This window comes from Osmia bicornis, chromosome 15 (genome assembly GCF_907164935.1).
Source record: "Osmia bicornis bicornis chromosome 15, iOsmBic2.1, whole genome shotgun sequence".
NCBI lineage: Eukaryota > Metazoa > Arthropoda > Insecta > Hymenoptera > Megachilidae > Osmia > Osmia bicornis.
The window spans coordinates 5,303,459-5,317,237 of NC_060230.1; the positions used below are offsets into that span (position 1 = coordinate 5,303,459).

Sequence of the window (13,779 nt, forward strand, 5' to 3'; positions counted from 1 at the left end):
CCAGCAGACGATCCTCTGCCGCTTTCTACCTTCGATCCTTACTCTTACGGTAATTACACAGACCGGTGCAGTCTCGTGTATGTATGCACGTGAACGTGAACACGTATAATACACGTGGCACGATGCAACCGTGGCTGTGCATTCGAAACCGATAGGTATAGGTGAAGAAGAACGTTTCGTAACAGTCTGAGCATCGAAAGGAACACTCTCTAACTGAAGACACAGGATGATTTTCAATTGAGAGTCTGTCATATTATTATTGTTAATAAATAATAGTTGATCGGTTTGATTATATGAAAAATGTATAAAGAATTTTGAGAAATTGCTGAAGCGATCAGTTTCGAAATTGCTCGATTTCTTTCGGCGAATCGGCTCGTAACACTCGAGGGGCCTTTCGCCTCCTGGGGCCCTGCATCGAGGCACAGACTTCCGTTTTCTAGAGACTAACTGCAAAATCCCGCTGTTTTATTATGCCCATTAGATAGAGCCTAACGTAACCGTGCCATTTAATGCGTGCTCGATGTCGTAACGAACTCGATAAATTCATATTAAAAAAGAGAAACAACGATGGATACAGGTCAGAGTAATCGTAACGATTGAATTTAATACACTGTTTCAAATGTGCCCAAATGTCAGACGTGAAAGCGATATCTGGTGCTATTACCATCTATCCGATCGGTTTATATTAATTCTAAAGATTGGAAATTATATGGTGCAGTGTCTTCTTTGATTACGCGATACTTTCACTTTCATATTTAACTCGCACCGTTCTAATTATTTTTCATAATTACTCGTAGAAGATGATTTATTAAGGATTGAAATTTTTTCATGATATTTCAACTGATTTAGATTTTTCTCTGTAAATATAGACGACAAACGCGAGCGGATTCTTCGAGGTGCAGATCCTCTCGCTGACGAACAACAGGGGCACCCTGGTGGACGGTAGGTGTTGCGGCGGAGGAGGAGATGGCGGTGGAAAGGGTGGATTACCACCGTGTACGAACCCCTGCTCGACGGCCTTCTGGCTTTGCTTGAAGGAATATCAATCGAACGTCACTGCCATCGGCTCCTGTAGCTTCGGCAACGTATCTAGTCACGCCCTTGGCCAGAACACTTTCACCCTCAGCGAACCTGTCACCCTGCAACTGCATTTCACCTTTCGATGGACGGTAAGTTGTACAATTTCCTTTTATCATTTAAAAAAAATTTTAATACACCAGTTTTCTTTGCGAAATAAGTAACTCGTGGAAACATTGAAAAAATGCAATTCGAATGATTTCCGAATGAATCACTCGATAATTCCTCGAACGTTGACGCGATTCGAGCCAGAAAAGAGAGAGGAAATATTTATCCTTCATTACGTGTTTTAAAACAAACACGCGCTCCTTTCGCTCCATCCTCAAATTATCATAAAACGGCGTAATGATATTTTCTCAGGCGGATCGTAACGTGACTCGTACAAAGCACACACGATTTCGAAAGCGTGAAACGCACGTAACGCGTTGAGATTCGATAAAAAAGAAAGCAACGAAGTTGGATGAAAATTTTCAATTAGGAAAACATCATCCGTCCCTGATGAGAGCGGAGAATCGGCACGGATGATGAAAAGGAATTCCCAGGGGGTCGCTAAATGCAGCAGTCAGCTACTCCCGGGAATGATTCTATATACCGTATTCAATCACCGGGGACTGTAATGACGAAATTATCCGGTGAAACGATGAAAGTCAAGCTTTACCGTTTTCCGAGACGCGAAAATTATTTTACAGCTATGGGACATTTTTTTCTAGAAGTTCGTTTATACTCGATTCCATAGGGATCAATTATTATTCAAAATAATATCTCGTATCTAAAAACTATTATTATATAAAAGAAAGGATAAAGAAAATTGATAAACCAGTATTTAAAAATTTTTCTTTATTTTCAATATTAATATAAATAAACACTGAATAGAGACAGCAAAAGGATCCATGGTGCAACATTGTACATAGCTCTGTCCAGGTACCCCAAAGCCCACTGTTACAAGGTATCCTGTTCCTTCGGTGTCTGCTTAGCGTACCCTCGAAAACGCCGCGGCGTACACGTGGTACATATTTGCTTTCCATATATTTTTTTATTGCGTGCCCATGGTCCCATAATTGAATTAGCTCGGGTAGCGCTAAATGCTCGAAGAAGAAGCGTATACCACATAGGCGTTGGCAGTGGAATAAAAAAAGAAAAAGAAAAAGGGGGATCCTTCACGGAAAGGAAGCAATTTAAGGGTCTCTGTTTATGCCCCCGTAGGTTGTCGAGAGGGCAGAGAACGAGGAAAGGGCCCACCCTTTGTCGCCATCGAAGAACGGTCCCCGTATGGACCCTCTTAGAACCTCAGGAGCGAGTTATGAAATATACAAACACGCTAGTGCTCTTCAAATAATCCACTGCTGCCTTTCTCTGTGTGTATATCAACCAACACATACACACACACACATACATATAAAATGGTACCTCGATTCGGTCCGTTACGTCCTGAACGAGGACCCTTGACGTTCGCTGGCCGATTGTGTATACCTCTTGCGAGGGAAACACGTCGTCATGCTCGTTCTCGAGGATCCTCCGAGGATCTCTTCGGGGTCCGCTCGAAATCAGCCGCTCGTCGAGCGTAATTACGTCGAGACGAACGACTGACCGGGTCGCGGTGACAAGTCACGTGGGTGGGATGTTAGCAATCGTTTACCGAAAAGCTGCTTATACACTACTTCTCTCCCGACCGCTCTACCACGAACGGCATTCTTAATTACACGAAGATATATTGCCGGACGACAACGCGTTCAGTCGCCAGATCCTCGAGTGGGTACCTCGAGTGTCTGGTAATAATTGGGAAACGTCTTCTTCGCTATTGTTACCATTGATTCGTGGAGGATGTTCGAGTCCTTCCTGTCTTGTTACTGTTCTTTACAAATTTTCTGTAGGTTTACTGGAATCTCTCAAGTGTCTTTAGTAGAATTTAACGAGCTTCTGAAGTTGAAGCTACAAGTTGATACATCCTAAGTGCCATTTTACGAAATTAGAAAATACTCGACAACTATCCTACGCACGTTTGCAGAAATCCAATGGACTGTTTAAAAGTTACACTCCGTTAAACGTTAATGACAGAACGATAGACGGATGGTAAAAAAAGAAAAAATGCAATGGAATTTCTTAGTTGGAGGTCAGCCAAATAGGAAGAAAAGGAGAGGTTGAGGAACAGGAGGAGGTGTTGCCAAGCGACTGGAACCAAACTGGAATTCTACGTAACGACTCGCCGATAGAGAAGCAACAGACCGGAAATCCTTTGGATTCGATACCTCTCGCGCGCCCCGCATCGACAAAGGAATCGGGCTAGAAATTTTCTGCGATCGACATCGCGATACAATGGCCCCCGTGGAAGTCTTTTCCAACAGACCGAACGGCCCCTGTATTGTTGCGAAACGAGGCTTCTCTTTCGAGATTCACTCGGCTGCCTTTCAATGATTTCGGGAATGAGAACGATAGCTAAAGTTTAATTGAACAGCCAATCAATCGATACAAGTATTCGGCTGGCAAAATCTTTTCGGCATCCTGAAATTACCTTAGGGTTTCGTAGTAACTGAAAGAAAAGAAACAAACGAGTATGCATCTTACTTTGCGAGCAATCGTCCTTCGACTTTCTCCGTTTGCAATTTCAATAGCAGCATACGTAAGGAGGAATACAGCCGCCTTTCGAGCGGTAGCATAATGGCACAGGAAACGATCAGCGAGATGAGAGTACGGCAAGCTTTTGCACAATCCTGGACCGTCTATGTGTGTCTTCTCGCAGGTCTATACGTTTCCAGCCATTCCTTTCTCCAACCACGTGTTTCTCTCCCGTTTCATCCCATCGTTACATTGTATTTGCATCCTCGTCAAATCGTGTTCCTCGAGGCATCTCTCTTCGATTCGGCTCTCTTTTCATTCATCGACTACCCTCGCTCTTTCCCACACTTCTTGCTAGATTTTGTCTAAACAATATTCCAGGTATCGATGGATTTTCTGTTTATTCAAATACTGGACTTATCATTTTTAAGATAGATCGAAAATTATTTCGAAAAATTATTGCTCTTCGATTGAATCATCCAACATTTTTCAATTCCACCACCCTCGAATAGGCTAACTGATTGTCAACCAACGCAGTGTATGACGATGTCCACGTGGGCTCAGCAACCGTGACGTCGATCCATTGATAGAGGCGCCCACATCAGAGACTTTACGAGCCTCTGTAAGAGTAGACGTCTAGCTACCATAGTTCTCATTCATAATTTTTATCAAATCGAATAGTCATCTTAGGAAACCTAACGTCCAGGCATAATGCATAATAATTTTCAGGTAGACCTTTTCACTCCATGTCACCCATTTTCTCATGGTGATTATCGATAGACTGATGACTGATTTTATTTTGATCGCCATTATCGTTTCAATTGATGAAAATTAAAAATGAATAAAAAGCTGTTCGTTGAGCACGGTGTTAACAAATTCGATGGCAGTTGCTATTGAGTTCCAAACACGTCGGTATGCCGAGTAAGTAGATTAGTCCGGCTACTTTAATCGGCCAGACACTTTCTCACGCCTTAATAAAGTTCGCCGTTACGCTCCGTCGTGGCGTTCACTGGAAGCTTTAATGGTTAAACGTTGATCGACTTAAACGAAGTAGTCGGTGTTGAACCGACCCACTCTGGACGCGATAGGCCGCGAGCACAAATAATCCGGAGGCGTTAAATTTCCCAGGTAACGTCGCTAGCCACAATTAGCACGGACGTATTAAACGGGTCGAAGCTAGACACAGATGAAACTTTGAAATCGAGCTGGACAGCTTTATCCTCTTTTCTCTGAACTCATGATAAATTTCGATAATTATAGCCCTGATAATAGGCCGTGTAATGATAAACGATAGTCGTCTAAGTGGAGGATGGATAAAAACCGCGGGGAAACGAAATGAAGGTAGTCGAAGAAGACACGCCTCGAATCCCCCCAGGGGATCGGGCTCCCAACAGGTGTAGCCTTACTCGATTCTTGCCTTCTTTCTGCATATTTTTAGGGCCCGTTTGTCAAATCTCTTTTATGCTTTTTTCTACGTTTCGATGTTCAATTGCGTTATGTGTCGTTTACTTTTTACGAATGGGGTAACTAGGTGCCGAGACCCCCAAAAATGTGGAGTGATCCCTTCACTATTCTAAAATTTTAAGGTTCTAAATTTCTAAAATTCCAAATTTGCAAATTTATAACATTCCAAAATTCTAAGGTTCTAAAATTCTGAAATTCTAATATTCTAAGACGCTGTGGATCTGGCCTAACCCAGAAAAATATTCTACCAACAACCCCCCATTAATTAAATTAATTAAACCAAGTCTCCTCCTCGGCCTTGAGACTGAAAGCATAAACTAATTATCAGAATCAACATATTTCACTTGCTTAAAATTCCCTCTTAGCGTTCCCGGCTGAATAAGCCGTATGAATTTCGAGTTCGAAACAGAAGGTGAGCTTCAGCGATGAATAATACTTGCAAATTAAGCCCCGTGCTAATTGCGTCGGGAAATAACAGAGAGAAGTCATTGACCGAACGCTGCATCATCTCGTGAATAACAGAAGCCGTTATTCGACAACTAATTTCATCATCTCTCCGACTTAATAATCAGCTACACACGAATTAAATCACAAAACGACCAGATTATTGAAATGAACAGCTACTAATCTTTAATTATAATCATCTGATAAGTTTTATGAATTCGTACGAGGAGAGAGAGTGGATGGACAGATACAGCTGAATCTTCATTTATATTTTCGCGACGACCACACACGGTCCACTCGATTCTAAATCGAGTGTATATAAATCACCCACTGACGCAGATACGGAAGCAACAGCGATTTGTCAAAAGGTGTACTCGCACCGGTCGTTAATCGGTGAACAACACCAAAATCGTTCCCTCGTTCGCCCGGGGGGGATCGCAATCAGGGTGCTTGCTCGCACGTTCACCGACGAAGAAGATTTACGGGTAACCATCATGAAAAAGTTCCGACTTTCCTTACTTTTTTTCCAAATACCTCGCTAATGAGCACCGGATGGGAACTAATAAAGTACGCACAATTAGCCTGCTAATTTTGATCGAACACCCTTTATACGTTTCCTTGAACTAACGACACTTAATTTATAGAAGATGTCCCACCGATTAGAGCTCGATCAAAGCAATTTTTATTAATCTTTCTCTATACAACAATTTGTCAACGCCTGCTACGGGGGATAATAAAAAATAACAGAATAAAATAATTCATTCACGTTTGTTCGCCAGCGTGCAACGGTTGTTCGAATATGAGATCCCAGGGTCTCCGTTTCCGCATTCCGAATCATTGAATTTCATCTGAATCCCTTTCCGCGGCTCATTAATTCCGCGCCGGGTCTTCATAATTCGCCAAACGACATTATTAATCACGGAGGATCGTAACAACGAACCCGGCTAAAGTCATCGATTAAAGGGACCAGAAGGGGGCTCGGTTGCCCTGGTTGACGCGGCAGGGGAGCCCGGAATGTCCGCGTTTACGATGCAGATTTACGCTCGAAGCTGGACTTATTGGTCAGGTGTACGCTGGTGGCGGGCGGACACGCACCGTTCTGCTCACAGGTGTACAGTATCGTATATGCAAATGAGAAGAAGAGAGGGAGAGAGAGAGACAGATAAACTGTCGCTCCGGTTTGGGCAATATCCTCCTACCTCTTGGTTCGCAGCCTTTAGGCTACCTTCGGATCGTGTGTGTGAACCCGCTGCGAGGATCGCATACCAAACTCTTCCTTCTCCTTCCTCTTCTCTCTTCTTCGTGAGTCAAACTGTTTCTTTTCGTATTCTTCTTCTTCTTCTTCTTCTTCTTCTTCGTTGCTAGTTAGCCTGTACGAGTGGCTGCCGTTGCCGGCGTGTCTCCCGAACCACGTTTTCTGTTGCTTGTACAGCCTCGATTCTTTGCCGCGACCTCACGTGCGCTTATCCTCGTGTGTGTACATGTGCTGTATGGTAGAACGTACAGGTATGTCGGAGGATTTTAGAGGCAATTTTTTAATGAATGCGTTGCCGTCAGACATTGAAATATGGGCATTGTTTGAGCTGGAAATGATTATTCGGGAAGAAGTTAGTGTATGTTTTTTGCAACAGTACTGTTTTCAGAACAGAACCTCTTTGCGTAATTTTATTTCGATTTCAGAATAAAATTTCAAAAATATATATTCAATATTGCCAGAGGGATTTGATAGAAAGAATCCGACGTTCCTTTGGCGTCGGTTTGATACAGGTAAATCTACCGTCATCGTCAGACTGACTTATCCACGATGTTTCTTCTCCGGCCTCGAAGAGTCGCGACATCGCACGATGGCTTCTTGGCCTTGTGCCCCTCTGAATAGCGGCTACCACGACCAGCAGATTCTCCTCGTCCCCTGTCGCTCGAGAATCCTTTTTCGTTCTTTCCTCGCGTCCGCTTCCTCCTCGCCGAGCAGGCTTCCTTTTTTCCCTTCCCTCGATCCTCCAGCTTTCTACGAGTCCGTGGACATCGGCGAAGATTTATTAGCCGACCGGTTAATTGGGAAGCGGAGAAAGGGATTCCTCCCTTCGAATGGAATTCCCCGTGGAACAACCCTGGACAGTGGTGAATCGCCCTCAAAGGGGCGGAGGGATACGGTCTGCGAATTTATCGCACCGCCACGGCTGACCTCGGGACCCTGGAGATTTAGGGTCAAGAGTAACCAGGCACGTCGGGGCCTCGGACACGATCAAAAGTCGGAATTCTGACCGAGGCTGTTCGGAAGCACCGCGTTCCTGGCAAATCGCTTTCGACACTGATTAAGGACACGGGCGGTAGGGGTAGGACGTTCCAAGTGAAAATACAGGTTTCCAACGGTAATTGAAAATTGAATTTTTATAACCGATGTAATTAGAATCATATCGGATTTAATTGGGCCGTTACGAAAAAAAAAGCAGTATGATATAATGCAGGGCAATGAATAATGCATCAGTCGGTGATTTTACGTAAGGCACTTTCACAAAATAAATCGGCGCAATCGCCGCGTGAATCTCGGGCCGAAATTCAGGCACAAAGGGGATCGTAAATAACGCGAAAGCGATGAAAAATGATCGAACGTAAGACAAACACTAGGATCTGCAAATATTTTAGCAGGGATTTCAAACAGCCTCGGATTCATGAGAACAAAGTCATTCCGCTATTTTGAATATCAAACAGTTCGCACGGTGAATCGAAATATTCGAATCTACGGATGAAATCATCGTTCACGAAAAATCCATATTGTTTCGTCTAGATTTTGCAATCTAACTCTCACTATTTGATTTTTGATAAAAATGAGCAATGCGAAAAATGCCAAGAGGACCATAGTAGAAATTTGGACATTTTAGTCTAACAATTGAAAATCGAGGACCTTGTGTATGGAAATTGTCTAGAAAAAGACGAAAGGAACCGTGCATTGTTCAAGGTTCCTCGAGCGGTGAACGATGTGCTGCTTAGTACGCGTCCTCACGTACCACTCGTTCGATCTTTTCCGCGAAACCAAAGACACGTTGGCTGACATAGAGAAGGAGACGCGTTCTATTCGGCGTACGTAAGTACCTACGTGCACTTACCGACCCACACAATCGACGTGTCCACCATCGCGAGCACCTCGATGGAACGACAGCCAACCGAAGATTAGAGTTCTCCTCCGACGTTCTACCTGCTCGCTCCGCATCCAGACTTTACACAATGATTCGGCAGAAAAGTAGCGTCCATTCTGATTCCGAGTACTCGGATGACTGGAGGAGGTTAATTAATTAGTCATGAATTTAATTCGATGCGCCCACGTTCGGGAATAAATCGATGACCAAGGCGCGATATTCGATCATTTATTATACCTGCTTCGCGGACGCGTCTGCTCTTTGATCGCCGTTCTGCTCGCCAGTGAAAGGGGAAATTCGTCGAGTGCGATCGCGATGCAATTTTCTGCGGGACACCCACGCGAATTCCTAGATCCACGTTCATCGTCTCTTGAATCTTCGTTTGTTCCCGTCGTGAAAGAAGGAAATAGAAATTTCACTGAATTTTCACTTAATGCCTTGTATATGTATAAAATAGTATATGACTATAGTACGCGTGAGATTAATTGGTCCCCAAGGTCGCTCACCCTACCCCGCACCAATTCCATTGACCCTTCCTATTCAATTTCACCACCTGTTTCGACTTTGAATACACCTTGTGACAATCAACGTGTGCCCGTGGCTTCGCATTTTCTATCCATAAAACAAACAATAGAACAGAGCTACATAAAAGACAAGGAGGATATAACGGAGTTAGTTAAACGGTACAGCTCTTCATCGTCCACTATTCGTTCCGTATAAAAGAACATCCCGCACTGGTTCGTCTGTCATTTATCTATTAACAGCCGATCGAATCGATTCTCTGTGTGTCGTGTCTTTTGAAAGACGATGGTTTCAATCGAAAACGAACGGAATAATAGAAATTTTATCTGATGGTAATTCACTAGCTGACTCACGTCGATTAAGACGCCCCGGGCATAAAAGGGAACGTCTGCCGACTACTTCGCGATGCTGCAACACAAAGAGCGTAGCTCGTCCCGGCGACGTGGAAAGCAACGAATTAGAATATATGTACGAGGTGCAAGGGAAAAAAAAAGGCGAGCATGAAAGTCGCGGGCGTGGGAACGAGGGGCCCCGAGCGAGCCACCAATTAACACCAATTAGCGCTCATCTGCTCTAGGTAGTGGCTGCGGCCAGAGAACCGACTTTACATTTAGCGCGAGACGTCCGACCCGACGCGGTTCCGACAATGCTCCTCTTTGTGACTAACCCAGGTTAGACGCAGAGAATTTTGCACTTCCGCGAACGAAAAAAAATAAATGGAACCGTAACGCCAAGGAAGCTTTCGATGAAAAATTTGGAATTGTAACGCAAAAAGTTGTAATACGAAAATCAACGTCATCGAATGAATGAAACCGTTTCTTGCAAGGTGCAATTAACTGGACAAGCTCGGGTCGTGGGTGCCTGAAAATCGCTGAGAATCATCGAACCGGTTGCGAGATCGTTTCCTTCCAAATCGGAACCGGCAAAAACGGCCGACTTCCAATCGTAGAAGTGTCGAGCCACTTTAGGAGACGATTTGTCCGCAAGAAACACGCGCGTGTAAAACGGACACGATGCCGGCGACATTAGCCGCGTTTTATCTAAGCATTCGGCTTTGCCGGCGGGGGAGAATGTTTTCGCTAATTCGGTATCGACAGTTCAGTCACGATCGACCAGTTAGTTGGCCGTGCGGAACCGCCTTGTCGCCGAAAGGAATCGATCTGAACGGGGAAACGACGTTCCCACATATCGTTGCTCGTACATTTTCTAGGAACTCGATGATCGAGACCATTTGCGGAACAGAATGTAATATCGTTTTTTGATAAAATTGTAACTTTTATTAATTATCGATAGAAATAGGAGTTATCACAATATCCTCTTCTTGCTTTTTAATTAATTAAGGGATCAATTAAAATATGTAAAAAGTGTACACTTGGGCGCAATATAGGCTTCTAAAAAAATTCTAGGGAGAAGCTAGGAAAATCCTAATGAAAATCCAGGGAAAGTCTCGGGAAAACTTAAGAAAAGCCTAACCCAGAACCCTTTGTTCTAGTTCCCAAATATATTCAACAAAATTAAATTTGGAATTCCAGTCATGGCGTTCACCTTACATTATTAGTACACTTAATATCTTTCATTTTCCATCCCTTAATAACTCAACAGATCACGCGAAAACACCTGCGGTTCTAATTAAAAAACTCAGTGGTGCCAAAGAGACCGGTCGAAAGTTCCTCCTCTCTCATTGTCTCAACGAGAATCCTCGAGTTCATTAAACCGACGTAGCACACACGCTGAACAGCACGATCCGATGCTCTCACTGGATCGTTGTTCCTTTTTTTTTCTCTCTCTCTTTCTTTCCTTCTTCCAAGGGACCGGTTCCATCGGGAACACTTCCAGCTTTCTATCGTCCGCCCCGGTTGCTCCTGAACACCCCTTTGGGATCCGCTTCGGGACGAACAGATAGCCGCTGTCTTCCGCGACAGCGCGATCGGAATTTATTTATTGCATTAGCCGACCGTCACTCACGGTCCTTGATTGGTGGTGGTAGCAGTGCTGGCTCGCCTTTAGAGAAGTCGATTCCTCGTCGACGAAGGAATCGAAGGAACGTAGTCGCGCAAAAGCCCCGGTGTAATTATTCTGATTTGTGGCCGACGAATGGCCGTGCGATCGGCGAAAAATCATGGGAGGTTCTGATTACACCGTAGATCGGTAATTACTGCGAACGCGGTGGGTACGTTTTGACGGGGACGTTTGTTTTACCTTCCTTCTGTTCCTGTTGCTTCTCTGGTGGCCAAGCCTGTCAGGACGAGTGCCACGGCTACTTTTTTATTGGATCATCGATGAGCTTAGAGGTATCCTTGATAGGGGAATGACGATCGGGAATAGAGTTGAATCTTTCGTGAATGATGATCATTGATTGATAAGATTATGTCAGTTCGTCTAAGGATCTTATTATTATTCCCGTATTCAGGTTTTTTATTTTCAATTTTATTATTTCATTTTCAATATTTCTCTGGTGTAGCTGTAATTGTTTGAAGAAAATGAAGGAGCTGCATTCTTGTGCACTGATGCAATTGCAATGTGAAACTGCATTCTTTCGTTGCATAAATTTCTTAGATTATTCAAAGTGTAATAGTTATATAACAGAGTGGCATAAAGAGTCAGGAAGCTCTGTGTAAATTTGCAAAAGTCCATCTCGGAAGGTCCCACTTAGGGATTATTCAAGCTGGCCAAGGGTTAATTGCTGTCTTCATCAAACTCACCTCCCTTCCTCTTACAAAGTAGCCCTAGACGAGCGTCTGACATCACCGTTCCGTATTCGATTCGCTTTTGCCGGAAAACGGTCATTCTAGACATCAGAGATCCTACTAGATACCGTAATGGTGAAAAAATTTCTGCTAATTAGTTAATCAAGGCAACGAACGAAAATACTAATTGACGAGACCTTTAATTACTTCACCATGGTGGAGAGTGTATATAAAAATTTGATATCGTGTACATACATCGTTCAAAGAAAAAGTTTCACGTCTGATCGTTAATTATTTTTTCCTTTCGCAGAGACAATTCACGCTGATCCTGCAAGCGAGAGACGAGGCGAGCGCAGGCGTGATCGAGGAAGCGAGTTACAGCGGCATTGTCCTGCCAGGACCCACCTGGCACACTCTCAATCATCAAGGAAGAAACGCTCATCTAGCTTATCGTGTTCGGGTCCAGTGCGCGGACCATTATTACAACGCGACCTGCACGAAGTTCTGCAGGCCGAGGAACGACATATTCGGCCATTACACCTGCGACGAGAACGGGGACAAGGTGTGCATACAGGGATGGAAGGGTTCCGATTGCGAAATTGGTGAGTCAATTTTTATTTATCACAGATTCAAATATTAGCTTCACAAATTAATTCGATGCCTTCGAGTATTATAAATTTAAATTTGAATATCTTCCCGCGCTTCTCTGTATTTGAAAAGTGGCGCGAAAGTATAGAATCGTAAAAATCACTTTTTAAAAATAAATCTTTATTACCGGAAGTATTCATACGAGCAGAAGGCCGATTGTGTCTCACGATAAATCGGAATGACACACGATTACTTAAATCAAGAAAACCGGAGATAAAAAAAAAAGTGAGAATGACAGTAAAAAGTTGCCATGAGACAGCAACAGCACGCTTTTGTCGTTCTCGCGATCTCGTTGCGTATGCAACGAACCGTCTCGCAAGGTCTCCAACGATATTGGCCACTAAACGATTCCTCGGTGCCTTTTTTGCTCGCCTCCACCAGCCAAGGAATAATTAATCGATCCTCGAAGCGTGAAATCTCGCGTCGCGCGAGCTCGACTTGCGCTCTTTCGCTCGCTTTTCTCACGGACGGTTGCCTCTGAAACTAACGAGCTACCATGAATCGATCGACTCGAATTTTTAACACTCCTCTCTTTTTTTTACTTCCATTTTTGTTCTGGCAAAAAGTATATTCGATTAGCTGGAAGCTTCGTAGAGAAAACGAAGTTCGTAGAATGATTTTATTTCGTGATTAGCATGCTTGATGGTCCTTCGACTTTTTGCACGATTACCTTGGGGAATGAAATTAATTTTACATCATTGGATAAGTAAAAGTTAAAAAATGGCAAGATTTTAAAATAACTTTCGAAAGGTCGTTTGTACGCTCTACTTTGGGGTGAAATCCCGCAGTTACACGTTTAAACACGCGGGTCTCCATTTACGTATCTCTGTATTTATACGTATAATAAACGTCCGGCAGATCCTCGCTTTCCCCTTTACAATTTGATGTACTTGACAAGTCTCATAGAAAGCGCACTGTCTCTTCTGTAAACTTCTAGATATCTCAGGGGATTTTACAGTTAGCAAAAGATGTAATGATTTTTTTCTTTTATATATTGCAAGAAGGCGACGATACCACTTGTCCAATTAATCAAATGCAATAAAATTCAAGGAAGCTGCAAGAAGCTGTTGGTAATTCAATTATACACAGGATGTCTATTTAATGGTGTATTCAGTTTTCTTCATTTTTAAATTTATATTTTTTAATACATTTTCTTGATTTGGGTATTTATAGCGTTTTCAATTTGAAAAATTTCAGTATTTTAGTTAAAGGTCTTTTGATTGTAATTAGTTAAAATTGGAGATTATTGG

General features: G+C 43.3%; 1 protein-coding gene across 1 annotated transcript in view; it reads left to right on the forward strand.

The window, feature by feature from the left end:
- Window positions 1-13,779, forward strand: part of LOC114875329 (protein jagged-1) — a 35,719-nt gene that overhangs the window by 13,285 nt on the left and 8,655 nt on the right. Inside the window, 2 exon segments of the mRNA XM_029185485.2 lie at window positions 870-1,169; window positions 12,192-12,483. Of these exon segments, the coding sequence (XP_029041318.1) occupies window positions 870-1,169; window positions 12,192-12,483 (592 nt within the window).